This window comes from Alternaria atra (genome assembly GCF_907166805.1).
Source record: "Alternaria atra isolate CS162 genome assembly, contig: 21, whole genome shotgun sequence".
NCBI classification, from domain to species: Eukaryota; Fungi; Ascomycota; class Dothideomycetes; order Pleosporales; family Pleosporaceae; genus Alternaria; species Alternaria atra.
This window is the reverse complement of record NW_025091319.1, coordinates 3,116,225-3,143,236: the sequence shown is the minus strand read 5'-3', so window position 1 is coordinate 3,143,236 and position 27,012 is coordinate 3,116,225. Positions and strand designations below refer to the sequence as shown.

The 27,012-nt window shown below is 50.9% G+C and overlaps 10 protein-coding genes across 10 annotated transcripts; 3 read left to right on the top strand and 7 right to left on the bottom strand.

The window, feature by feature from the left end:
* Nucleotides 1–1,129: 1,129 nt before the first annotated feature.
* ALTATR162_LOCUS1452 (uncharacterized protein) lies at nucleotides 1,130–3,007 on the top strand (the record flags this gene model as incomplete). The annotated part of the gene is made up of 1 exon (XM_043309048.1): nucleotides 1,130–3,007. One exon carries the CDS (start codon nucleotides 1,130–1,132, stop codon nucleotides 3,005–3,007), a length of 1,878 nt encoding a protein of 625 aa, XP_043164983.1.
* Nucleotides 3,008–3,124: 117 nt separating this feature from the next.
* ALTATR162_LOCUS1451 (uncharacterized protein) lies at nucleotides 3,125–4,639 on the bottom strand (the record flags this gene model as incomplete). Its single annotated transcript, XM_043309047.1, has 1 exon — nucleotides 3,125–4,639. The coding sequence occupies one exon, from the start codon at nucleotides 4,637–4,639 to the stop codon at nucleotides 3,125–3,127; it is 1,515 nt and encodes a 504-aa protein (XP_043164982.1).
* A 1,391-nt stretch (nucleotides 4,640–6,030) lies between these two features.
* ALTATR162_LOCUS1450 (uncharacterized protein) lies at nucleotides 6,031–6,396 on the bottom strand (the record flags this gene model as incomplete). The annotated part of the gene is made up of 1 exon (XM_043309046.1): nucleotides 6,031–6,396. One exon carries the CDS (start codon nucleotides 6,394–6,396, stop codon nucleotides 6,031–6,033), a length of 366 nt encoding a protein of 121 aa, XP_043164981.1.
* Nucleotides 6,397–7,007: 611 nt separating this feature from the next.
* On the bottom strand, nucleotides 7,008–8,213 carry ALTATR162_LOCUS1449 (uncharacterized protein; the record flags this gene model as incomplete). Its single annotated transcript, XM_043309045.1, has 2 exons — nucleotides 7,008–7,090; nucleotides 7,148–8,213. The coding sequence occupies 2 exons, from the start codon at nucleotides 8,211–8,213 to the stop codon at nucleotides 7,008–7,010; spliced, it is 1,149 nt and encodes a 382-aa protein (XP_043164980.1).
* Nucleotides 8,214–8,796: 583 nt separating this feature from the next.
* On the bottom strand, nucleotides 8,797–10,488 carry ALTATR162_LOCUS1448 (uncharacterized protein; the record flags this gene model as incomplete). Its single annotated transcript, XM_043309044.1, has 4 exons — nucleotides 8,797–9,414; nucleotides 9,460–9,945; nucleotides 9,991–10,261; nucleotides 10,310–10,488. 4 exons carry the CDS (start codon nucleotides 10,486–10,488, stop codon nucleotides 8,797–8,799), a joined length of 1,554 nt encoding a protein of 517 aa, XP_043164979.1.
* Nucleotides 10,489–10,687: 199 nt separating this feature from the next.
* On the top strand, nucleotides 10,688–11,728 carry ALTATR162_LOCUS1447 (uncharacterized protein; the record flags this gene model as incomplete). The annotated part of the gene is made up of 1 exon (XM_043309043.1): nucleotides 10,688–11,728. The coding sequence occupies one exon, from the start codon at nucleotides 10,688–10,690 to the stop codon at nucleotides 11,726–11,728; it is 1,041 nt and encodes a 346-aa protein (XP_043164978.1).
* Nucleotides 11,729–12,094: 366 nt separating this feature from the next.
* On the bottom strand, nucleotides 12,095–14,239 carry ALTATR162_LOCUS1446 (uncharacterized protein; the record flags this gene model as incomplete). Its single annotated transcript, XM_043309042.1, has 3 exons — nucleotides 12,095–12,136; nucleotides 12,192–14,037; nucleotides 14,157–14,239. The coding sequence occupies 3 exons, from the start codon at nucleotides 14,237–14,239 to the stop codon at nucleotides 12,095–12,097; spliced, it is 1,971 nt and encodes a 656-aa protein (XP_043164977.1).
* Nucleotides 14,240–14,878: 639 nt separating this feature from the next.
* ALTATR162_LOCUS1445 (uncharacterized protein) lies at nucleotides 14,879–15,649 on the bottom strand (the record flags this gene model as incomplete). The annotated part of the gene is made up of 1 exon (XM_043309041.1): nucleotides 14,879–15,649. The coding sequence occupies one exon, from the start codon at nucleotides 15,647–15,649 to the stop codon at nucleotides 14,879–14,881; it is 771 nt and encodes a 256-aa protein (XP_043164976.1).
* A 612-nt stretch (nucleotides 15,650–16,261) lies between these two features.
* On the top strand, nucleotides 16,262–17,898 carry ALTATR162_LOCUS1444 (uncharacterized protein; the record flags this gene model as incomplete). The annotated part of the gene is made up of 5 exons (XM_043309040.1): nucleotides 16,262–16,333; nucleotides 16,385–16,520; nucleotides 16,576–16,759; nucleotides 16,811–17,625; nucleotides 17,681–17,898. The coding sequence occupies 5 exons, from the start codon at nucleotides 16,262–16,264 to the stop codon at nucleotides 17,896–17,898; spliced, it is 1,425 nt and encodes a 474-aa protein (XP_043164975.1).
* A 389-nt stretch (nucleotides 17,899–18,287) lies between these two features.
* On the bottom strand, nucleotides 18,288–20,147 carry ALTATR162_LOCUS1443 (uncharacterized protein; the record flags this gene model as incomplete). The annotated part of the gene is made up of 1 exon (XM_043309039.1): nucleotides 18,288–20,147. The coding sequence occupies one exon, from the start codon at nucleotides 20,145–20,147 to the stop codon at nucleotides 18,288–18,290; it is 1,860 nt and encodes a 619-aa protein (XP_043164974.1).
* Nucleotides 20,148–27,012: the final 6,865 nt, after the last annotated feature.

The following is a 27,012-nucleotide window of genomic DNA, read 5'->3' as shown; positions in this document are numbered from 1 at the left end:
TGCACACCAAACATGTGTGATCGATAGGCCTTTTGACTCGTAGAAATGCTGACGCGAAGTCAAACATTTATCAGGCGCATACATAGCCTTCGTTGCCACCACGACGCCTCAATGTACATATGCGGATACTAAGGCAGACATTGGCACTTCACCACAACGAAGAATGTCACCTGAACAATCGTCCCTTCTTGAGTATCTCAACCATGATTATGTCTTACAAGGCAGTGCTTAGGTAAAAACCACGTCTTCCTATCCTTGAATCCACCTCAAGGCTTGACGACCATGGCTCATACCTTGACGATTCTACGACGACCACCGAGGCTATGCAAAAGCCGCGAGGGTTATCTTGGTATAGCGTCAGGAGACGAGATTCACCGCTATGCCGTACTCGTCTGCATGCATGGCGCAGTACATAGAAACGACGCAACCTCGGCGCTTACCCAACTGCCTTTGTTGGCTCCAAAACTCAGCCTGGCGCTGTTTATCGTATATCCTTATTTGCTTCTTGTTGATTGATGTTTCATGCAACGTCCCCTTGGACGAACTGATGGATTCCTCCCCGTCGACTGAGTATCATACAACAGCAAGACGTCAATATACGGTAGCGTGCGGGCACTGTCGAAGCAGAAAGATACGATGCATTCCATCCTCCCATGACTCTCAAGGCCGATGTGCCAATTGTATCCGATTGAAGAGAGAGTGTAACCTGCAAGAGCGCAATGCCCAATCCAACTTCATAGTGAACGGCAAAGAACATGTTCCCGAGGCAGAAAGAGGAAGAACTCAAACTCGCGATCGCGCCACGTCGCCCTATCACTACTCAGACAATGAGACAACGCGATCACAGTCGCCAGCCCATAGTTTCTACCATGGCGACTCGCCGGCCCGGAATGCGTCTCCTATCGGCATTGGAAGTCATGCTTCTCATAGTAGAGTCCTTCCACCTTACGAGAATACCCATGCGCTCTCGGTCTTAGAGGGAATGCCCCAGGCCATCATAGCGTACCCAGGTCCTACGCGCACGACAGGCTATCAGTACACTTCCCTCTTAGACAATGAAATCCGACTCCTTCGGATCACACCCGGTTCATTCAACAGCCCTCTCCTCTGCTCCTTAAAGATCGTTTCCATGAAAAAAATCATCACGGTAGTACACGAATTTCAGGCTCTTTCGTATGCGTGGGGCAATGATCCGCCTTGGTACGAAGTTCTCTTGGATGATCTTCCCAGATCAGGCAATGAGCCGATTACTACAGGGGTGAAGCAATTCCAGACGTACGCTATCCGTAGGAACCTCTATCAAGCTTTGAGACATATTCGTCTCACGGACGACTATCTGTGGCTCTGGGTAGATGCTCTTTGTATCGACCAGACGAACATCCATGAGAAGAGTCAACAAATCCCGAAATTGCCTAGTATCTACTTCAACGCTTGGAATGTTATTGCGTGGCTAGGAGACGGCGAGTCCTTGCCAGGGGGTGTTGAGAAGGCCGTGAGCTTAGTGCCGGACATTCTCAACCTCAAGACGCTAGATATCGACTTGCGCGGGGATACACTTGATGAGGATGTGCTTCGCTCTTGGGCATCCTTCGGTAGCCTTCTGCAACAACCGTGGTTCGAGCGCCGGTGGGTGATTCAAGAGGTAGCTTGTGCGAGGAAGCTATCAGTTCGCGTTGCAGATAAGATCCTGAGCTGGCTGGATTTTGCGGATGCCGTAGATTTGTATTCGGCAAACATCGATCAGATGCAAGCGCTCTACCACCAATCGGCACTATTCAGAACAGAGCCTGCTGCTTTGGATCACATTAAAAGCACTAAAGCAGTGGCACTAATGCAGTTTTCGCGTAACGTATTTCGAAAGCGATCTGATCCGCCAAGCGTTTCGAAGTTGATGAACCTGAGATCTCTGGTCCTGGCTGCTTCATCGTTTGCAGTGTCAGATGTTCGAGATGTTGTTTATGCCTTATTGCATCTCGCCAACGATGGACGTCAATCAGTCACCATACCGCTCGGACGGTATGACGTCTTCGTCTCTGACTATTCAAAACATCCTGTGCAAATCTTTGAAGAGTTTATTGATTATAGTATCCTAACCTCAACGTCTTTGGATATCCTATGCCAACCTTGGGCCAGTTGGCCAGGTCCTTTACGCACTACCGCGTACAAAGGCAGAACCCTACCCAGTTATATAGGGGTAGCATCATTCGATGAGGGTGGACTTTGTCAGCGACATATTCCACCAGACGATCTGCTCGGCCCCGTCACGGGTCAAACCTACAATGCATCTCGCGGTGTCGCTATAAAAGCCAGAAGATTACCACAGGCAATCGATATCTTGGAAGTCAAGGGAATATTGCTAGGCACAATCGAAACGTTTACTGCTTCAGCTGTGCACAGCGGGATGCTCACGAAGAACTCGCTAAGTATGCTTGGGTGGTGCGGTACTCTGGAAACGGGCATCGATGACAGACTTTGGAGGACACTCGTTGCCAATCGCGATCCAGATTCAAGGATCGCTCCTACCTGGTACCGGCGCGCATGCGCCTTAGCACTCACCAAGATCGATGGCGACGGCCATCTAGATTCAGCCGCTTTGATTGCTGATAAATCGCAACCAAGTACATTGATAAGCTATCTCCGACGTGTGCTAGTGGCAACTGAAAACAAGAAGATCTTTCGTTGCACAAAGAATACCACCTCTGATGACTCTACGGGGGCGAAGGAAGGGGCACAAGAACAGGCAAAAGAGCAGATACACGAAGCCATAGTTGGTCTAGGGCCAGAAGACATGGGGTCTGTTGGTCAGCAATGGGTTTGCATTCTATATGGATGCTCGGTGCCAGTTATACTCAACGAGGTCGATGGCCGTAAATATCAAGGCGACGGAACATATCACGTTAAGCTTACCGGACCCTGTTACGTACATGGATACATGGAAGGGGAGATATTTGCTGGCATGAGCGAAGAGGACATTCGGAGCAGGTCAATAACATTCAGCATCCATTGAAGTTTGCACCGATCTTTAATCATACAAGCTATTGTACATATAAGACCGAAATGTCGTCTCATCGTAACCCAAAGGAACAACGGAGAAGCAAACCGCTCTACCACTCAAGCATCCCCTTCACCCCTTTTTCCTTTTGCCAGACTCAGGCCACTTCCCTCCATCCTGAGTATAATCTGGAAAACCATGTTCAGCTTTCCTCTTTTCCCCTCGCACTTCGGGTTTTCCAAGCACGCCGCCGACAATGGTCGGTTGACCAGCAGTCGCTTTGTTGCTGTCTTCTGAGGACATAGTGAGATCATCTGGAACAGTTTGGTTTCCGGTTTCGCTAGTGTCATTAAAGCCCTGCGCAGAAGCGTCTTTGTTCACACGGAAAGTTTGCTCAAGAATCGCTTGCAGGGCTGCGTTGTTGTCGTCGTCCTCATCATCGTTGTCATCTTCATCATCATCACCGCCATCCGGACCCTTAGTTGGACCTCCATCACCGCCAGATCTGGGCGGAGGCTTCTTATACCTAAAATGAAGAACCCCATTTAACAGATCAACAGTGCCAAGGCAGTCGAGAATCTTCAAGATGCGCACTGTCATCTTATAAGGCAATTCATCCTCACCCAGGTTCTCATCCGCTACGCTCCGAATAATCTCCTGCATACGCTTACGTGTCTCGAGCGAGTTGAACGCCATTCTTTGGTGGTGGTATTTCTTATCTCTTGGTCTAAACGCACCGTGAAGGCCGTTTGTGAGAAACTTCGGGTTTTTGAGTAGGTATTCGAGCATGGCGATAACCCATGGCCCACATGCCGAGTTCTTGTCCCCCTTATAGCTGTTATCATGGGTGTCATGAGGGACATGTTTGAGGGTGACTGCAGTAAATTGGCCGCGCTTCAGATCCATAACTTTGTCGTATCCACAGAGAATTTTCCCAGCAGTCCACGCTGGTGGAAGGATTTCCTTTATGCACCACTTTCCGTTGGACTTTTGTCCAAGTGTCAAATGACCGTCCAGCCATCTGGCATCGTTTCTTTGCTTGTCGATTATCATGAGGCCCCAATGCGTGCCGCCACCAGGGATGATGTCTAGCATGCTTTGATCACCTGTTTCTGAATAGTCTCCTTGGCCTGCTTTCCTACTCTTCTTAGCTTTCGCAGCTTCAGCTCTCGCAGCCTTTACACGGGCTGCTTCCTCCGGACTAGCCATACCATTCGTTACGGGAACGATAACCCATCGAATGCTTTCTTGCTTCATAGCATCGTAGCATTGGCACGAAAGAACATCTGTCTTGAAATCATTCTTGTCGCTGATACATAGGCCAACGCTAGCGAGCTTTGTTGCGGCATTTGATGGCACGACGAGTATATCAGTTCGACTCGTCGTCATGAGAGCTGCAGCCAGGCCAAGTGCATTATCCTCTAGCCAACTTTTACCAGGGTGCGTAGAGCTAGTTGCAACGATATCGATAAAGTCCTCTATACTGAGTACAAGAGGATCCCCTAGATGGGAGTGTTCGATATAACGACTGCGCAGCCATTTGTTGATAGTCTCTTCTCTGGTTTCTGGCGGAGGCGGGGCGGGTGGTGGCATATTCCCGAAGGTATCGCCGGCAGCCGGAGCGCCTTGATCGTTGTGTTTGGACATGACTGCCGCACTATAGTTTGTTGCTGAGAGATTAGACCTTGAGATTCGAAAGAACTTTGGACATCCACATACACGGGTCACGCCCAAGGATGATTTGTACCGTCTCCCTCAAGATCAATGAACAAAGCCGAAGGATGTATGGAAAGAGAAAATGGTGCAAGAGACAAAGCCACTAAAACAAGTGATTACTTCCTTTGTCGAGTATCAGACGACACGATCATTGTCCGAGTCTCTTTCACACCGGTTTTTCCGAGATGATGGCGCCACCTGTGTACGCTAACATCTTTTGGTCAAGAAGTGGATTATTCTATAGCCAGCCTGGCTATTAGTGAAACGATAAAAGGGTCGGGATTGTGAGAAGGGATAAATGTCTCGAAGCATTTATAATGTAACTAGTGGAAGCTGTAGTCTATCATGAAAGACTTGGCTAAAAGGCCGTATTTGAGACGTTATGTCAAGAACCCGAGGAAAGTGATAGATATCTATCCTGGTTGCCTGCTGACCGCCTAGCACCTTTACCACAGTCTTTTACCTTCATTATCTGGTCTTTGGCTGGTGTGCCACAATCTCTTGGCCTCCCACCCCCAATCTGTATGGGTCCTCAGGGTCTTCAGGGTCAGCGAACGGGTTCGTATGAATCTCTCGATCCTCGAACGGCCTTTCGCATCCTGTAACCTTGGGCTGGCTGTCCGAGTCCGGGTAGCATCTATGAACGTAATACCGAAGTTGTTCATCGGAATGGGAGCAGCACTAGTGCTGAGGCCAGAAGATGGGATGTTGCGGCGGTTGTCTGTGTTGGTAGTGAATGGAGAACTGTTAAGATTGTCTAGTCTCATTGACTGCTGCGCATCGATTCGCTGGTTCGTGTACGCGGCAACGAGCGCGAATGCGAAGTAAATGGCCATGCTACTGTTGGTTAGCGAATGCCCTAGTGCTTCCAGTGTATGTGGTGTTTCTCGACTTACCATAACGCCCCCAGCGTTCCCAAAACCTCGCATCCTCGTACGATACCTTTTGCCCATCTGCTCCATCCTTCCAACGCATACATCGTCTTATCATATTGCCAGCACGTATCGTAACTTTCGTCGATTTTACTATTAGGGAAACTGTTTAGCCAAACAGCACCTAGAGCGACCATGGGGAAGTAGATAGTGAAACATGTGGATCCGAGCATGCCGGCACGGTTTGAGATGCTCGCGGACCGGTAGTGGCCTCGAAGAAGGAGTAAAAGGTCGACGATCAGCCAGAAAGGGTTGAATATGAGGACCGCTACTATTGTGCTGTGGGGACGTTGATCAGCATCTCTTCATGCATACAGTGGTAGAGCAGATAGGCAAGGCTACTTACAAGGTTCCATAAATCTCTCTAGCACTCAGATACTCAGGACCTGACTATCCTCCCCCAGTATCTTCAGCTCTTCCTACATTGAAAACCTTGTCCAGGTTTGCATAGGTAAGCGGCAAGTTCTTGGTTTCTGTCTGGAACACAAAGTCTGATGGGCTGGACCCTAGACCAAAGCCGCTGAAGTCAAAATCGCCAGTGTTGCTCACGTTCCAACACTGAACCTCGTGGGGTGAGCTAAGTAACCGGTGTGCCATAGCGATACAGAGACCGAACTGCGCTGTAGCGACAAGGATAGACAGAACGAGGAGTGCATCGGTCGCGGTCCGGGTGCTGTTGGGCCAGCGTGTAGATTTTGCGTGAAGGAACAGAGAGAAGCATGATCGTGTCTTCTCCCAAGACGTGGGTCGTACCATGCTGGTCGGGATGGGAATTCTACACAATGTTGTGCAGCTGCTGGTCGATGTCGTGGATACTGGAATGTGGCATGAGCGAGGATAGCAGGTGAGCAGGACTGCTGCAAGAGCAGTGTCAGCCCCTCAGAGTCTCAGGGTCCTTGATGTTATCTGGTAGCGGTTCAATGAGTACCGTGGGTACAGCGTCGGAAGCGATGTGGGTGCCATGACAGGATTTCCCTGTGTTTGTGACAATTGTGGCTGTGTAGTATACTGTGAACAGATATGGAAGTGTCGCATTTTCAAGAGGAAGTCGTGATAGTGGTTCAGTGAGCAACAAGCCACATGGTAAGTAAAAGAGGAAAGAGCGACCGGTCGGGAGGTATCAACTTGAATTGGCAGCTACATAGAAACATCGGGCGCGGGGGGTAACAAAAGACAAAAAGGCTCGTGACAGTGAAAAAGAGATTAATCGTATCCAAGAGGTGTTGCAATTTACATGCGGCTGCGATAGGGCCTAGGCACAGCTGGCTGGAAAAGCCTATCCGGCAGCCTATTTCCGTACTGATCGAACCGGTAATCCTCCTTTTGTTCAATCCACATCTGCCCGCATGTCAGCCTCATGCTAACATCTAGAGCTTGCTACCGTAACGGGGCGGGTAGCCAGTGTTGTAACCACTCACCTCGCGTTCGGCGTACTGCCTGTCCAGAGGCACTGGTTGAGGATTTAGTATTTCTTCGTCGCCAAAGCCCGCGTCTCCTTGAAACCTACGCGAATAATGGGCTGCGCCGATGGGTTGGGGTGCACCGTACTCGGCGTACTGTGCGCCACGGGGGGCGTACTGACCTGGGCGTTGCTGGTTGGCGCGCGCGTTGCTCTGCATCCAGGAGTCGCGCTCGGGGAGACGGTCCTCGAACGATTCAGGGCGGCGGCCGAGGGGCTCCGGGAAGGGACGGCTCTGGTTGTAGTTGCCTTGAGTTTCGATAGGGTACTGCGAGCGGTAGTGGTCTTGCTGCTCAAAGCGCTCGTCATACTGAGTCTCGTAACGGGGATCACGGCCATGTTGTTCGAAGTGAGCGTCGTAACGGGGAGCGGGACCGCGCTCATCGTAGTGTTGGGGTCCGCGCTCGCGCTCATCGACGTACACGTCGCGATGCTCCTCGTAGTGGGCTGCGGGTTGACGGTCGCGCTCAACCCAGACGTCGCGGTGTTCCTCTACGCGTCGAGCCGGCGCGCCGTCGCGCTCGACCCAGACTTCCCTGTCGATGTGCGTCGTGTGTGTCGGCTGGGCCTGAGGCTGAGGCTGAGGAGGTTCCTGATGGATGTCGATGTCGATGTGAGTTTCCTTCTTGGTCGACTTGGGCTTGTGCGGCTCCTCGTATGGCTCCAAGGCAGTCAAGTAGCCGAGCACCTCGCTGAGGCTGGCATGCGCGATGTTGAGTTCCTTCTCTCTGTTCTCCAGCTTCTCCTTCTCGCTGAGTAGCCAGTAGACGCGGTGCCTTATACCGATACGGCGGCCGTCTTCGACATCGCCAGCGACGCGCTCAGTGTGCGGCGTGATGTTCTCAAGAGCGCCGCGCACGTCGCGCATGCATCCGTAGACCCACTTGGACTTCTCAGGGTTGGCTTCGAGGATGTCGTGGATTTCGCGAATGGAGAGAAGACGTCTCACTTCATCAAGGTCGGACCGGACGCGGCCAATGATGCGCACGTAGACTGCATTGGAAGGACCGACGTCGCGGACGCGCTTGGCTTTGGTGAGGAATTCGGCAAGCTTGTAGGCACCTCCAAGGGCACCAGCGGCAGCACCGAGGGTGAGGATCTCTCCTTTAACCATGACGGGCGGTGTGAGGATAGCTCCAGGGAGCTACCGGCAAGGTGATGGTGATGGTTCAATTGAGTGAGTGAGGGCCTGCGTCTCTGCCTGTACCTGGCGCGAGCATCCCGCGCAGGTTCAACCGGCTGCGAAAGTGGGGATAGACGCTTTGGTGAGTTTGTGAGGAGAGCAGAGTTGTTGTCAGTCAGCTACTCAGGGCAGCTTCGACAGGGGCCGATGATGTTTAGTGTTATTCGGGGGCTGGGTGCTAGCCACATGGGGTGGGACTAGCTGCAGCTCATCACTCCTCGCGACCAGTCCGAGGTCTTTCCTCCCCCATAGCTCCACCCGGGAACATGTGGCTTCCATCGCTTGCAACCGACGAGCTGATCATGTTCATCAAGACGATCCAGAGCGGTGAAGAGAGACACTTTGACCTCACATGAAGAGCGCTTCTTCTGCCCCGTAAACAACAGTAAACAACATCTCCAGGTCTTGTTTACTCCACCTTTGATACGCGCCTGGATCATCCCAGTCCAACATGTCAGCTCCACTGCGACAACGCACCGACCTGCCCTGAAACCTGTTTGTCAAAACCCTCCCTCTATTTACCATATTTCGCGATGAAAGCTCGAACTTTGGGGTCGCTCAAGCTTAGTTCGCTGCCTTCGGCATCCAACAGCTCTCGGTCCTTGTTCTCAAGCTCCAGCTCCATCGCTTTCAACTGCTCGTCCAGTTCTGGGTCTGTTAAGCTAGCCTGCTGGAATGGCGCGTGCTTATATAGCGCACTCAAAATAGCCCTCAAATCTGCGTCTGCTTTGCTTGATCGCTCAGCAAGTCCATCATGAGTCGATATCGCGGTAGATTCGTAGTGGTCTTGAAGCTTCTTGCTTCGCTCAAGTTGAGCTTGCTGCAGCACATCTTGCAGGCTCTCAATGTTGTCCTGGCTGAACGATATGCCTGCATAACGAAGCGCATCTTGGAGTGCTGATGGAAGGTCAAGCGTCGATGTGGGCTTGAGCTTGACCATGGGGGTAAAAGCTGACGTGCCAGAGTTCATGCGTTTCAATCCGGGCGTCGCAACTGGTGCGTGTGTCTCTGGCATACGCTTCGCTGCCGCTGCTTGAACATGCGCCAGTGCTTGTTGGAACCCGTCAGTATCTCGCGTGCTAGTAGTGATGATGCTGAGGCGTTTGCCCATGTATTCGAGTGTTGAGAGCACCTGACTTATTAGCAATGGTCCAATGACTCTTGAGATGTTACTCACGTAGTTGAGCCATGCAGTTCGTGCTCGCATGGTGTCTTTCTCCTTGCGCTCCTTCATCTCAGTCATCGGCTTGCGTATTTCATGCTCGACGACCATTTCAGCAACAGACGCAATCTCCGAGTGTAGCTCTTCCAGTTCAGCTTGCAGAGCAACCTTTCTCTCTTTGAAGTCGTCCTCTGCTTCCTCCGAAAGGCCGTTCTGTGAGTCTCCTGATGCGTTGGTAAGAAATACGGCGTCCACCCGAGCTTTAATCTCTGCAGCGCGAAAGGAAACAATCGCCATGCACCACTGTTCCATCGACTTCTCGTCCTCACTGACTTCAGGCTCAGTGACGATTTGAGACACTAGCTTAGGGAGTCGGCTTAAGATCTGATCATCTGATGTAAAGCGTTCTGACAGGTAGCTCTTCAGCGTTGACTTCTCAGAATCGATCTCGCGCTGAGCATCGGTCATCTGCTCTGTGACTGTTGCAACGACATCATCGACCTACGCAAATTAGCAAAGCTAAGAGTATGATCTTTTACAGCTTACAGAGACATCTAAACGAGCTTTTTCTTGTCCCTCTTTCCTCCTCCGCTCGTTCCTTGCATGTTCCACGTCCAAGTTTGGCTTGTCAAGAGCTTTTAGCTTCATCAACGCATCTTTCTGTGCTTCCAGAGCTTTGCACTGGGCCTCGATCGCAGTAGTGGAGCTTCTCAATGATTCAATTGCTGCTGCGACTTCATGGTCCAAGATGGGTCGGATGGGTTCACCCTCGCTTTCGTACTGGTGCAAAAGGCCCTTCTTCTTCAAAGTCTGGTACCTAGACTGCTAGTCAGCAAGAACCAACATAATCGGAGTGTAGACGCACAACTCCAGCTCCTCTCTACTCAACAAGGTGTCCTCGTGTAGGTACTCCTCAACCCACACCGCAGTTTCGTGCTTTGTCTCGGCATCCTCAAAACCTAGGAGAATGTTGTCGAGATCGACTTTGAGACCTCGCTCCTCCACTACGTTCAGTAGATGATGAGCTGCTTGTTCTTCCGCCATGCTATCAGAAAGTGTGTTCCAGTGTCGGTGTTTTGTGGCAGATGCGAATGCAGTTAGGTCGCGAGCATTTCGATACGGTGAGCCGCGAGAACCATTCGCGCAGTCGCGGTTTTGGAGCCCAGACGCGCTTCGCGACTCCTACTCTAACGTTACACCACAGCACTCGAACACATACACAGACCTCCAATCCATAGTCAAAATGCCTCCGAGTGCACTAGAACCCGTCATAACCCCTGAGCCTCCCAAAGAAACCGCGAAGCAAAGCGCACCGCCAACCACAAACCCGACGGCACCCAGCAACCCCGCGCACGAAGAGCATCAATACCTTACTTTGATCCGCGACATACTCGAAAATGGCGAACACCGCCCCGACCGAACGGGAACTGGCACGCGTGCTATTCCTTTCCCCGCACAAATGAAGTTTGCATTATCGCGACCTTCGAGCGACCCCACTCAGACACCAGAACTCATCCTGCCCCTCCTCACAACGAAAAGAGTATTCACTCGCGCCGTAATTGGTGAACTGCTGTGGTTCGTTGCAGGCAGCACACATAGCAAGCCGCTCTCGGACGCTGGTATCAAGATCTGGGACGGCAATGGTAGCCGGGAATACCTTGACAAAGTGGGCCTGAACCACTACGAGGAAGGCGAACTGGGTCCAGTATACGGCTTCCAGTGGCGGCATTTTGGCGCCGAGTACAAGGGACATGCAGAGGATTACACAGGCCAAGGCGTCGACCAAATCGCTGAAATAATCGACAAGTTGAAGAACAAGCCCTACGATCGACGCATCATATTGAGCGCATGGAACCCCGCAGATATCAAGAAGATGGCCTTGCCACCCTGCCATATGTTTGCGCAGTTCTACGTTTCCTTCCCTGGTCACAAGCAAGGCGAGCAAAGACCAAGAGGTGTTTTACACTCCCTTCTCTACCAGAGATCCTGCGACATGGGTCTCGGTGTACCCTTCAACATCGCTTCCTACGCGCTTCTCACACACATGCTGGCTCATGTGTGCGATCTAACACCTGGTACCTTTACGCACACAATGGGCGATGCACATGTATATATAGACCACATAGATGCGCTGAAAGTGCAGATAGAGCGTGAACCGCGAGACTTCCCTACACTCAAGATCAACCGAGAGATTGGGGGCAGTATCGATGGCTGGAAAGCCGAGGAATTCGAGGTCGTGGGGTATAAACCACATGCGGCTATAGCCATGAAGATGAGTGTATAGTCCTTTCCAATGGGCAGCTTAATACAAATGAAACGCTTGATGAAATGCAAGAACATTTCCCCACCATCTCCTAAACACACTACCGCATCTCCAATACACTGCTGCATCTGTGAAGAAATTGCGCCAAACTTATGTGCAAGCCCTTTGCGGTGCACCGACTTGCAAGCATAGTCTCCTCTAGGTCTCGCCAACACTTGGATGGAGAAATTCACTTCGCTCGAGATAGGATATTGATGGAAAGAAGTATTGCATTACCACGCTGCTTTGATCAACAGCGAGTTGGTATCTAATGCATCCCAAACGCCAGCCATGATTTTCCCCACCTGCAAACACGCAATGCAAGAACGCGAAAGACTCCAGGTCCGCTTATCTGTGGCTGGTCTTTCCGATACCACGCTTTCCGGCAGTCTGAATAACTGTTAGCATCTATACTGATTGTGGGAGAGGGGAGAAGCAAACTTACCAAATGCTTGATCAGAGAACCAGTCTGGTGCCTATCGGCCTCACCCTGTCTAGCCATCCTGTTCATCTTCTTTTGCGACAACTTCGCCAGCTTCTCAGCCTTGGAGGCGGCGGTCTCATCCGTAACACCATCCGTTCTCCTGTTGGTGCTTTGGCTACGGCCTCGGCTCTTGGCACGCTCAAGCATAGCAGCTCCAGGCGTATCGACATCCATAGCATCGCCACCAGGACCCTCTGATCTTCCACGAGCCAAGCTGCGGCCTCGCGCCTCTGCCTTCGCAGTCGTACGCTCGATAGCCTTGGAGGCATCGTAGCCGAGACTTTCGAGATGTGACTCCATCTGTGACATCTGCTTCGACTTCTTAGTCCTAGGGATGACGGCCCTGTTCTTGAGACTCTTGCGCATCTTGGCTTCGTTCCGGATGAGTTGCCTCTTCTCACGGATCAGCTCTGCCTTGTACCTGATGTCCGCCTCCTCGGCGTCCTCAAGATCATCGTCCGACTCGTAGAAGCCCTCACCCTCCAGCTTCTCTTCTTCAGCCTCAAGTGCGGCAAGCTTAGCCTCGATGTCAGGGTCGATGAAGTCGTAAACATTCTGGCCCTTGAAGACCTCGGGAATGCGGTCGTGTTTCCACTCGTCGTTCTCGAGAAGGTAGTTCTTGCGAAGGTCGATGTTGTACACACCGGCTCCACCGTTCTCCTCTTCCAGGTCACGCTCAAGGAGCGGCCTATCAGGGTCCTCTTTGTCGTACTTCTTCTTGTTAAGCACTGCTTCTGGAATATAGGTCTCGCGAGTGACGCCGCCCAAAGGTTGGGCAACGTGGATCCGGCGAAGAAGTTCACCAAGACGACCGGAAGGCTCGCCAGCGCTGTTGGTACCAGCCTTGAGCTTCTCGGCGTTGCGAGCAGCAATCAAGCGATCGCAGACCGAGTTTCGCACAGCCATAACACCCTCGAGAGTGTTGCAGGAAAGCTCTAGCATCTCAACTTCGCCAGACTTGAGCATACCCTGAAGCTGTTCCTGTGTCTCGGGGTCAAGCTGATCCGGACGCATAAGATCGATCTTGTTGACGACAATCGAGATCAACTTGTTGGCAAATAGAGGCTTAATGTTGTTGAAGAGGGCGATTTGCGAGGCGACAGAGTAACCGCATTGCTCACTGAGATCCATGAAGTAGAGAATGTGGGCGCGAAGATGGGCAATGGCGCAGATGGACTGATGTTCGATGGTGTTCATGTCCTCGAGTGCGTGGTCCAGGATACCGGGAGTGTCGACAGCCTGGAAACGAAGCATCTTGTAGTCGAAATGTCCGACATACAGACTCTTTGTGGTGAAAGCGTACGGCTGAACTTCGACATCGGCTCTTGAGATGGACTTCAAGAATGACGACTTGCCGACGTTGGGGAAACCAGCAATGACGAGTGTGCGGGTGTTGGGGTCGATAGACGGGAGACGACCCAGATGCTGCCTGACCTGCTCAAGGTAGACAAGAGGATCCTTTAACCTCTTGCAGATGGTAGCCATACGTCCCAGCGCCGCCCTCTTCAGCTGCTTGCACTGGAACAGGGATTGTCCGTACTTGAGAAGGCGCACATAGTCGCGCGCAACTGTCTCAATCAGCGACTTTGCAGTCGAAAGCTGACCAAGAGCAATACGGAAGTGGTCCGCATCGTAGAGGGTGTTGAGGAGATCGCGGTGGAACGGGTGGATGTCCGCCAGGCGCGGGAAAGCCTCGATGGTGGTGGAGAGGCGCTCGGTAAAGGTTTCGGACGTGTACTTGACTTTTCGCGTGTAGAAAGCTCGAATTCTGCTAATCTTGAATCCTGCACGAATCTGGGTCGGCAATCTAAGAACTAGTCAGTTTATCGTCTTTCATGCGATACACATTGCGCCTTCAAAATCGCGAAAGTGCAGGGCGGTAGAGAGAAGGCGCTTTGCGCGAGTGTGTTTGGAGAAGGAGCCTACCTTCTCTGGGTCCTGGAAAGTACAATATCCAGGAACTCCTGGCTCGTAGGCACAGCGGGGATGTCTTTCCACTGAGTCTTCATTTTGGCGACTGCGGTATGTTGTTGTCGTGAGAAGCGGTCTGCGCTTTCCAAGGACTTCAGGGCAAAAAAGTTCGAGACGCTATCGATACCGTGTGGGGCACGTCCAAATAGTTCGCCTCACCGAAGCGCTAGTCCCGCATTCAGTCGCTAGCGCTCGATTGCTGACTGGGCACCAGCATGCACATTCAAACAGACGCCTGACAAGACTACTATTCGTATTTCCAGCTATTCTTTCTTGGAATCACTCACTGTATACAAGCGCTAAGTTGTGCTACTATTGTTTATCAAAAGAGAGCTGATTGACTTTCAGAGTACGATCGTATGGGTAGAAGAGGTAGTCCGCCGTTACTAGTACTCGCCCCGGCTTTTCTCTTACGCAGCTGCAACTTCGAACGGCTGACGCCGCGAGTGGTGCCTTTCATTTCGGCGTTCGCAGCTTCCCTTTGTTTCTTCTGCCCGCAACGACCAATGTTGTATGTCTCATAGGAATGTGTTTAGTGTTGACCTTTTTCGTCAGTTTAGACTTGGCGGGTCCAGACTCGTCGTAGTCATATCTGAGATGAATTCAGGTAAAGCTATGTCCTATAATATCAACATTCATCGATAGCTCTATGGAACGGCTCTTTTAACATCAGTGCTTCAGTCCAGGACCTGGTAATGAGCATCTACGGGATTCTTCCCATTGATCGTAAGAACGTCCTGTGGGCACGCACTCATCACCACAACTATATCTCTGAGCGCCTCCAAGACTACATAGTCTCCAGGCTTCGTCTTCGGTTCTTCAAAACTGATGCCTCGCTTCGCACCTTCCCCTTCCTGTGTTATAGGAATGTTCATGAACAGATTAAATGGATCTGGAACTCTGCACCCCATCTTTGCTTGTAGGCCTTCTAGAGCCTCCTTTTGGTCAGCCGATAGTGACGGAGACGTGGTCAGCCCGTGCAAAGCGTCCCAGAAGTTGTCTGTGCAAGACTCGTGGTACCCATTGACGCCCAGCTCACTGTACCGCCATCTATCACACGCTGCGACCAGAGTGTCGTGCACGCCTGGACTTGTATCTTCCACAACCTTAACCATCGGTGCCCTTTTTTGACTGACCATGATATCTCCTACCGCAGGTGTCACTTTCAGTAGACTTGCCCGGCAATGACACATGGACATGTATTCGGGTGCGCTGGCGGCGGTATTGGCAGTAGCGGAGTACTTGGAGGGCGAGTCGGAGGTCGCGTTTGGGTAGAGAGGTGCTTCGATCTTTGAAGATGCAGTCATGAGGACGGCAGAAGGAAGCGCGAATGCCCAGGTATCAACGACTTGATTGCCATGGGTGTTTGTTATCTTTATCTTTTGGCCGGCTTTCACGAGGGTGGCTGCTCCGCGGCGGGCGGGGACGGTTTGAACAGAGGAAGACATGTCTTGAGGTTTGTGAGGTGTCGCAAGGCGTCTATAATGGGAGTAAGAAGTTATGTGTGCGTATACAGTAAGACAATGCTGCTACGTGGAGATCAGTGAATACGCCTCCAGATATACATGCATACCCCACTTGTGCTGTCGCGTTAGGCCGTGGGACGGGAAGATAGGAAGATGGGGTTCAAAATCTGCGTCATCCCGTGTAGGCAAGGTCAGCATACGATAAGTACCCGTATCATAGTCATTAGCAACAGCTCCAGCTGTATCTGCAGTTCAGCGAAAGAGTCCAGGCACACAGGGTGAGCGCGTAGCATCGAGCGGTATTCATGGATCCTGATGACTTCCTTGATCATGAAGGTAACCCAGACGCGTGACGAGTGCCGTTTCGAACAAGGCAGACTTGAGTGAGATGTATGAAGTATGCGAAGACTTGGTGAGAGTGAAAGTAGGATGTTGAAGCTGTGACAGTGAGGTGCTGCAATCGCGCTTATCACGTGTCAAGAACGCGGCTTCCATAGGACACCCTAGCATTCCCGAGCGCCGCAACCCAAATTATCCCCACCACAGCTCGACTCCTTTACCGCCAACCCGCACCATTCCTACCCAGTCTTCACCATGGCTGCCCTCGCCAGCAAGACCGAGTCGCAAAACATCTTTACGAAATTGAAGTCAAAGCCTGCGAACAAAGTATGTCCTTTGAACAGGGAGATATTTGATCCATATCTAATACATGTCTAGATATGCTTCGACTGCGGCGCAAAGAACCCGACATGGAGTTCTGTACCATTTGGCATCTACCTATGTCTCGACTGCTCGTCCAACCATCGTAACATGGGTGTCCATATCTCCTTCGTACGATCCACCAACCTCGACAGTACGTTCACTCAAGACTCTGGAGACCATATACAGTATATGCTGACCAAGGCTAGTCTGGCAATGGGACCAATTACGAATTATGAAAGTTGGTGGTAACGAAAGCGCTACCAAGTACTTCCAGTCGCACGGAGGCTCCGCCGCGCTTGCGAGTAAAGACCATAAAGCCAAATACACCAGCAATGCCGCCACCAAGTACAAGGAGGAGCTGACTAGGCGCTGTGCTGCGGATGCCAGAATGTACGGAACAACAGCCATACATAGTAACTCAAGCTAATCTAATCCTACTAGGTACCCCAACGAGGTCGTAATTACGGACGTACTCGAAACTGGCAGCGACGGCAATAACACTCCCGCTGGAGAAGACGACGACTTTTTCTCCTCATGGGACAAGCCCACCATCAAGCGACCGTCGAACCCACCCTCCCGTACCGGTACACCCAAGGTCGGATCGCCCTTCCTAAAGCCTGGTGCCAACGGTAATGGAACCGATCGTCCCAAGTCACCGCTCGTGGGCGGCTCTGAATCGAGCGCACCCGCTGCAAAGCCAGCAGCCGTACGAAAGACGACTGCAGGCGCTGCGCCGAAGAAGAACATTCTAGGAGCGAAGAAGAAGGGTCTCGGAGCGAAGAAGGTGGTTGCTGCAGATGGAGGGCTGGATTTCGAAGAAGCAGAACGAAAGGCTCGCGAAGAGGCAGAGCGCATCGAGAAGCTGGGCTATGATCCTGAAGCCGAAGCCGCTGAGGCCGCCGCAGCCACGAAATCGAAAGCCCCAGAAGCATCAACCATCGTCTCTCCCACTCCCGTATCGCCACCACGAGGTGGTTTCGGCTCTACTTCCAAGCCCGAGCGCTCCAGTCAGGATATGGAGAGGTTAGGCATGGGCGTACAACGTCTAGGTTTCGGGCAAGTAGGTGCCGCGAAGAAGCCTGCAGCACAGAAAAAGATGGGTGGCTTTGGCAGCGTAGGCAAGCCTGCGCAAGACGACGGTGAGAAGTACGCACGGGAGAAGTTTGGCACACAAAAAGGTATCTCGAGTGACGAGTTCTTCGGACGAAACGCATTCGATCCCACCGCAACCGCGCAGGCTAAGGAGAGACTATCAGGTATGCATCTTCTGCAAGGGTACATATATTTTACTTTGCTAATTCTTTTATGTAGGATTCGAAGGCGCAAGCGCCATCTCCTCCAATGCATACTTTGGCCGACCCGAGGACGATGTCGGGGAAGAAGACTATGGTGACCTTGAAACCGCTGCCAAGGACTTTGTCCGCAAGTTTGGTCTTACGGCTGGCGACGATCTCGAAAACCTGACGAACATGCTTGGCGAGGGCGCTACAAAACTGCAGGGCGCTGTCCGGAACTACCTCAACTCGTAGGGTGGCTTTGAGGCCGTGTACTAAACAAACGCAGCTGGCGTGCGGGGGGCACAATTGATTTCCATGCGCAAAGCTCGTCGCAAATGATGAACAACACGTGTATGGGCGCTTGGTGCATTGAACGGAGCTTGGAGAAGAGACACCATGAAGCGTGTTGTTGTTTTGGTTTCTACTGTGTATTCTTTTGCGCTGAAGACCTGGACTTGGGAATGGTGTTTTGGGAGTATAGACAAACGCAAGCAACAGTCCTTCAATCCAACCTTGTAATCGTGTTTATATGATTCAGGCTGTGACTATCAACACCAGATATCATTGACACGTGAAAAGAGGATCGCGAAAACGTCGTTCGAAATCCGTTCAAACGCCTTGTACTACCTCAGAGCTAACACTCAATCATCCCTATCCCCCCAAACGTCAGCTTCCTCCCTAGCCACCGCATCCAAATCGATCAACCCCCCGTTCCCTCTGCTTTCACTACCTTCGTCCTCGTCGTCACTACTATCATGTTCACGGGCCTCCTCCCGGCTCATTGAACCCCACCCAGCATCCTCATCCTCCTCATCCTTGGGGAAAGCTGGTGACACTGGAACGAAATCATCCATGAGATTACTGGGAAGGCCGGCCGGTGCGGGACGCGGACGGGAAGAAGACGGCGGAGAAGGAGATAGAGGCATCATTGCCATTTCAGGGTGCTGGGACAATGGGGTTTCTGGTGTGTGGTCGACGAGATTTGGTGGTGTAGTGGCGCCACGATGGAGATTAGATGGCTCTGCGTGAGAAGATGTAGGTGATGAGGCTTTTGGTCTATTTCCTTCTTTTGAAGATGGTCTAACTTCTTCTTGGTCTTTCGTTGCTTGTCGCGAGGATGATTGTATGGCTGGTGATGTATCTACCTGTTGCGTAGGCGGTAGCTTGGCATGATGCTCTTGCTGCTGTTGCTGCGAGAATGGGAATATGGAGAATAGGCTTGCACTTAGGCTGTGTCTGTTTGGCGCTCCGGGTCTTTGTTCTTGCTTCAGCGTTTCTTCTCTGCTCCTCGGTACATTTGGAGGTGGGTGTGATGCTGAGTGGGAGTGCAAAGGGGCCTTCCTGTTGGCGGCTGGACTGGGAGGTTTCTGGATAGGCGTTTCTGGCAAGGGAGCTTCGCACATCTCACAGGCTGTGAGATTTGGATCGTTGAGGAATGTGCACCGAGGACACTGTTTCTTGAGGTCGGGTGTTGATGGGCTTTCGGATGCTCCAGCTTCCAGAGGAGGTTGAGGTTGTGGTCGAGGAGGTTGACGAGGAGGTGCTGCATCGCTTTGATTAGGCATTTGATAACCTGGACTATATCGCTGTGCGGTCCTTGAGTGTGTTGGTGCCGTGTCGCGTTGTCGGCTTGCAGATGATGTACTTGCATTCGCTCCGGCATTGGGATTGGGGTCCACGGAAATTACAACCTGCACATCCCTCTTCGTTCCACACTTCATACACTGACACTGTCGTACAACAGTCTTTGTATACGTATCCGTCACCTCAGCAGGTGCATCGAACCTGATCTCAAACTTGCCTGGCTCACCAAACCCGGGGGTACTTCTGTTATCTCTCCCTTTGGCATTCGCGTAGCCTGCTCCTTTCGCTACGATAGGTATGATGGGATCAACCGCTCCGAAGATCAGATGGTCAACAAAGGGTATCAACATCAGCTTTCCACTAGTCTTCATGTGGTGGTCGACTTCCGGACGGAGTTGGAAAGAGTCGATAGACTGTAGAACGCGGAAGTACTTGTTGAACATGTCGCCATACCATTGGCGAACTTGGACACCTTGCTGCAACAGCTCTTTCGCAATGTTTCGTGGTGCAGGGCTCGGCCATAGTGCATCTATCAAGTGTTTCTCTTTCAGCGCCTTTCTCACCATCAAATCTAGTCTCGCGCATTCATACAGCCTCTTCTCTAGTCGTTCGTGCAACTCGTACTTTGCGAATCGAATAACCAAACCTCTGACGAATCCAGCATCTAGGTTCCATTTCCTTGTGAAGTAGTCCAGAGATTCCAAATCTTTCTGCGCTTGCGCATTTGCAGGCCGAACAACAAGTGGCGAGAGTTCATGGCCCATGGATATCCATCGTTCTGTTTGGCGGGGAAAGGCGGTTGCTGTAGACCAGAATGAGCGGATAGGGTAGTATTCGGCTTTGAAGTAATTAAAGATGAAGTCCAAGAAGTCGACCTCTGTAAGCGGCATTGCTGCATGGCCGCGAGGGATGTCCATGGTGAAGGTCGGTCGTTGTAGGTGGCGAGCAGGTGGAGAGATCACAAGGACAATCACAAAATCATTCGTGACAGAAAATGAGGACTGCAATTGCAGGCGTGAAAATACTCGAAGCCCGGTTGCAAATCTAGCGACCCGAACTTCTTAGGTATGTGAAAGGTTGCTGCCTGGATGGTGGAATAGATTACGTGTGCAGGGAGAAGCTGTGAGAGTTGACATGAGTGACGATGCCTATTCAGAGCTGCGCCACAGCATGTGATAGTATTACAAGCGCTAGGAGGATTGCTTGCTCTGCTTGTTCTTGTGACGGAGTTTCTGGGGTGTACGTCATTGTGTGGCGGTGGCTGTGCTCGGTCGTTCTTCCGCGTCTGGCCGCCCATTCATCCTCGACGTTGTCAGGTCAATACACCCACATATGCAGATTGTGTTGGTAACGCTCTATAAATCACTGTGAGTACCAGAGCCCAAACAACCGAATGAAAAGAAGGTTGGCCAGGCGCTTCAGACGAGGAAGCGCATGGCAGCGCAAATCCGTGATGCAGCAAATACAGAGCATTGCTAGCCAGAACGTGTGCGATCTCAGCTACCTTATTCCTAGTGGCATAGCCCTGGCTTATCAGGGTGACGGTTTTTCGTATTTCTTTGCGTGGAATATTGCGCGTTCTTGGTATGCGGCTCTGAGTGGTAAACTGACTTCTCAAGAGATGCGAAGAAAGCGTCAGAAACAGGACACCTCCTCGTTTCAAGAAAAATCTCCTCCCTGTCCAGATACTAACCCTATTTGAAGGGGAAGGCAAGATGGTTCGGCCAAGCTTTGCGCAAGGGTCAGTAACGGTAAGGGGTGAGCAAGGGATTTCCTATAGGCACATTGATCTGACTGATCCGTGTGCTTGATCTCCCACTCTAAGCTCTCCCATACGTGGGATCTTACAACATCGTACGTTGAGATCTGCCCTTCTGCCGAGATAAGAGGGCTTTCGACATCGTCCCGCATATCTACGATATATAGAATGCAGCGATCAACCAGGAGGTCTCGGCAGCCCTACGTCTTTTTGCTGAAGCGCACCCATAGCCGACAATCTAACAAAGGTGTCTCGATTACCGGGCGCCTTTTACAAGAGTGATAGACGGTAGACGCATACAGATATACTCGGCTTGGTCCCTCAAATTGGTTACACAATCACATTAACCGTCCCCAATCCCGACCTCAGGCTTACGCCAGACTACATGGACGATGGAGAGGCCGGAACTCGAAAAGGCGGAGAGGCTGGATATGTCAGATGGTTTGCAGATCGCACAGCCTGAGACCTATCCAGAAGCAGTCAACCGCTATTCTGAGCATGGCGACACAAAACTGCCACAACTCCACAATGATGACGGCGATGGCGGACGCGATCGTTCACAACGAGATACGGCATCAACACGTACGGGGAATTCTCACGACCTCTTGTCATATCGAAACGGACCACACAGTGATCTATCACATCAAGCACCCCACATACAGGTTCCACCTGACATGTGGAAGAAGTTCTTCGCCCACAGACGACGCAAATACTGGTTTACAATCGCCATGTCGATAACCATAGTGGCTGCACTCGTGGGTACCAGTATAGGGGGAGGGCTGGTTGTGCAAGATAAAGCCGACAAGTAGGTCTTTGTTGTGCCATCCTTTGCCGTTTCCTAATGCTTTGTCAGGAAGGCTGAAGCTCTTGCAGCTGAGCAAGCTGCAGAAAGTTCGCGTACGATGCTAATGCCTACACCCATATCGGCAAGCGCTTCGGCGAGCGCCTCGAATACTTCATCAGATATTCCAACGAACAATCCATCGGACGCATCTAAAGACACTGGAGTAGACTACACAGTGCGGCCTTTTGGCGCCATCCAGTCGATAAATACAACGTGTCCGTCCACACTCGTCATCTCGAGTCGATTGGAAGGCAAGACGTCAGACATTAGTGGCCGTTACATGTATAGCTGTCTTGACAGCACCAATATACTGGACTCCACCCTCCTGAGTTTCACTGCATATACCTTGGAGCAATGCGTCGACGCGTGTAGTCAATACAGCGCCATGCACAGTAGCATAGACAATATATGCAAAGCCGCCGTAATCAGCTCCGACTTTAGTGGAAGATACGAAACTGCGAACGGAGCGAACTGCTGGTTGAAGAGCGGAGCTGGCAACGCTAGTACAGGACAGAGCGGGTACACAGCGGCGGTGCTTCGTGAGGCGTAGGTTGAGAAAGACATGGTGAAAAGACACAGGGTTCGGTTATCAGTCGACCATTGCGAGGGCCATTGGCGGCGTTTGCACTTTGTTCAGAGATTGATGGGTTGAATTTCCTTATCTGTAGGATTAGCAAGCGTTTGAAGTGGCTTCTGTCATTATCTGTTGTATACCAATGTCAGTCGTTATAGTTTCTTTACGACGCGTTCCTCTCCATGTGTGCATCTTTGCAGTGCAAAGAAAAGGTATAGAACTCTGGAAATCCAAACGAGTTATAAAAATCTGTAAGATGTAATCTAATGTAGCAAAGATAATTGGTGGCGTTGCACTGAGGATCACCCGTAACCCCCAATGGACGTATCATCTTGTGTGCAAACTCGATCGAGACTATCTACCCAGAGACAAATCGTGCGTAACTTCCTACGTATAGGAAAAGAAGACAGAGTCCCTGCCCACGATGGAGAGAAGAAAAAAGACTCGTTTTTAGACACAAGGGACGTACTCTGCCTTGTTCTGATGTGCATCCGAGAGTGTATGGAGTGTCTTGGGAACTTCCCAGGTTCAAACACTACGCAAAAAGGTATTCTCGATCCAACAACAAGCAAAAAGATCGTTTTCCGACACAATAGAGTAAGATGCCTCAAAGTAAGGGTCATGTGTTCTCGATCTTGGGAGTGATTTGTGAGATATGTCCATTGGTGTGGTGGTGGTTTTGGGTGGGTCAACTCTGCAAAAATCACTTTTTGGCCTCCTTTACCAAACAGAGACCTCTCAACAGCTTTCCACTCAACCAAGATGATAGAAAAGAGCAAAATGAAAACTTTTCCGACACCGGGAATCGAACCCGGGCCTTGCCGGCACTGTACAGTGAACTGACTCTGCAGATGAGAGCGGCAAATCCTAGCCACTAGACCATATCGGATTTTGATGGAGAGAGTGGACAAACAATGTAATATATTGACGAGATTGAGACGGCTTCATGACAGGAAGGTCGAATGGGTCCTTGTGCAAACCCGTGGACGAGAGCGGGAAACCACTTGGGATCACCATGGAGAAGGTATGACATGTCGAGGGTGTTGGCGGGGCACTTTTTTCTGCTTACCCCTGACTACCCCACTTCGAGAAATCTCTAGCATCAGGCCCCTCGGAGGCACCGCGGATATACTAAAACACTATTCGAAGCCATTGGATATGTGGTTCGAGTGTTGGGACTGATCTGCCTAGCGTTGCTTTTGATACAAGCCAGTCTGGCGAGATTTTCCAGAGCCAATGTCTCCTTTCTACATCTTGGCCGGAGCAATCTTCACAACTCTGCAACATTGCACAACATGAATCTGCCTAGAGCATTGAGATACTTCTGCCTTTGTCACTGATACGCATTGGTTTTGTCGTTTCTCTTCCTTGTTGATGTAGACACTGCTGTATTCCGCGCCGAAGACATATTGTATTTGGTACTTTAAGCTATGAGGTGAACTCGCAAGCATACTGGTTACATGTACAGCTCTTTTCTGGCATATGCATCCGATCATCCACGAAAAGATGTTCACTGATAGCAAGACATCCGTTCTATCATTGGCGCGGATGGTGCCAAAGGGCCCGAATTGCATTTCTAATGGCCATGTACCGTATACTAAAATGTACTCCCTAGTACATGAGCACTTCTAGGACCGCATGCTGTCAATATCTTGTCGTACTACAGTAACCATGTTAGATTAATCAAGCAGTTGAGTCCATCTTACCTAAATTGCGCAAAACACAACAGACCATATCTATTCATTCCTCGACAACACTTGCCCCAATCCAGATCCTTGAGAGCCTGGCACTCTTTCTTACAGCGGCACCATTTCCCATCAAGTTCTATGATCATGATATACTTCTCTAATGTCCACCGTAGCGTAGAATCCGTTCGCCAAATAGCCACTCTCTTTCGACTTTGTCGATGGATGCAATGGAAGCTCTCCTCTCGTCTTATGACCAAGCGACAAGATTCGGGAATGCGATATCCGGCTAGAAGCAATTTCCTGTGTATGGCATGAAGATCGTTCTATTCCAGATCTGCTCGATCTTCGAACAATGGAGGCGCTTCCAAAAACCAGCCCTTATCATTTTGAGCCTGGTACAAGACTTGTCTTCAGCTGCTTGTTTGAACTGTCGGGGAGTGTTATTGAGGCGTTCTAAGCCCAGATAGTTCAGATCAACAAGACCGGCATTCTCAATCGGTATATCATACTTTGTGCTGGGCTAACACACGGCTTATGTTCCATGTACGACGATGGTAGAGCGAAAGGTTGGCTCTGGGGATGTTGGGTCTAGTCCGACACGCAATGCGTTCTAGAAGGGTGACACGTCATCAGAGTCAGAACGTGCAGTGTTTTCCAGCAGCACATTTTGATGCCGGGCAAATTCGGCATGGTGGAAGATGTGCTTGATGTTTCGAACCGGACCAGGGTTCTTAGGTGAACGCCACGCTATGAAAAGATCTTGGGAAGTGGCCAGAATCAAAGCTAGAACGAAGCAAAAGCAAGGTCGCTGCATATGTATGTTAGTGCTCATTACTGACACTAATCACAAACGGATAGGGTGCATGTTATAGTCTTGATCCGAAGGGGCGAGGGGATTGTAGGCATGAATAGACAAAGCGATGCGACGTGGTCGGGCAGGTAACAGTAATAATGCAGTTCATGTTTGACTACGCCACACAACGTCACCTTTCTATGCCAATCATTCGCCATCTCAATATATTTATATTGAACTAGACGTCACTTTCATCTCGCCACTTGAGGTTCTCAGCTTGATTGGAGTTGCCTAGCCAAAAGAAACGCAGATAAGAAAAGAAAATACTTCATGCAGAACAGGCCGGATACGGAATAGTAAGAATACCCGCACACAATAGTAATGAAAAGACAAGTAGAGTTCTAGGTCAAAGTCAATTTCGGTGATAAGGTACCCAACTTGCTTTGCCATGAGAGATGAGTGCTAGGCCTATTGTATGGATAGCATCGTAATGACGGATAAGACGGTACCAGTTCCAGAAGAAGAGAAGAAAACAAGTTGGCTCCCGAGTTCGGCAGCAAATTGTGCATTGCTGTCGCGTACAAAAACGCAAAAACATACAACAGCAGGGATTCGCCAGTGGTCACCCACCTGACTACTAATCCGCCGGTCTCGAGCTTGAGTACCGCTGAGCGAACGGGAAGCGCTATGATCTTGAGCCTATGGTCGTATGTGGGAGAAAAGCTTTTGCAGTGTCTTGATATTGTCCGTGGTCGGGATGATTGACAAATGCAAATGCAGTGGCTGTGTTACGGTTGCGCCTGAATCCAGTAGAACACTATAATCGCACCGATACTAGTACTTGGTAACTTCGATAAGCACTCTTCACATAAGACCGGGTGTCGTTGCAATGACGTGCATGTAACCTACCAGGATTGTTGACATGGGTAGCCGATCATTGTCAGACACCGAAGCATCCTTCCGATGCGTCCCATTCCTTCGGTAGGAACCCGAGCACCGGAATCTGGGGATGAAACATGCTAGTTACCAGATCTAATGACGACGAATCGGGGTTTTTGGAAGGGAGCCATGCGCCTACGCAGCAGTGACGGGCATTAAGCGTGAGGCAAAAGTGTAGGCTGGTGGCGTCCAACAGTGGCGTCGGAAAACTTCGCTTTAGCCCTGATCAACTATGCTTGTGCGATATCAAGCGGTGTATGCTGCGGGTGTCGTTGCGCTAGTAGTGTCTTGTACGCGCTTCCGTCGCAGTGGAGTTGTACCTGCGCAAGACTTACAACCCTTGGATAGTTCGTAGTTATCCTGTAGCTGCTACTTGAGAGAAGTCAGCAAGAAAACATAGTGTGGCGTGTAGACCCTGATACAACGGTGTTTATGATCAGCTACCTTGATGTGGCGGCTCCTTGCAATCGGAAAGGTTGTGAAGGAAACATGGAGGAAACTTTGGCGACTTCTGCACCAACGTCGCATATCTATCACTACGATCGTTCCGTCTGGTGGGTTAAGCTGTGGAAACACAATAGGTGCATGATTGTGCATAGTCGGCAGAGATTGTGAGCTACGTTGAGGGTTGCGCTCGTACATAAGTGCCTCGTGGGAGTACTGTCAGGTGTCATGGTACTCTACTAACAATAGTAATGATCGAAGAGACTGCATCACTTTGGGAAGCACATGTTTGGTATGCGACGGCCCTGCAATGGCCCCCACTCAAGGAACATGCTGCACTGCAAAGGCGCAAGAGACACCCGGCATCGCAGAGCGTCCCAACTGAAGGAACTGCTCTCGAGGACGTAGGGATCAGCATGATACCTCCGCAGAGTACTGCATGTGCTATCGAATGCCGAGTCGTGTATAGTTCCCCCCTAACCACGACGTCAGCGTCTCCATCAAGATCACGTGCTCTTCGCAATAACTGACAGAAGGGCTTAGCGAATGTGGGGAGCGCCTGTCAATCAACTTGTCTAAAATGGCAAGCGGTTGACGTGCGTAGATATGGCATCAGCCCATGTAGAAATCAAGCTTTGGATCTAGGGTCCAGGTCGCTAAAGTGCGCCAGTTGGAGTAAGGCCCCTTCTGTAGTCGCCGTTCACCTACCACCATGCGCCCAATGCTGTTCCGTCTCTCGTG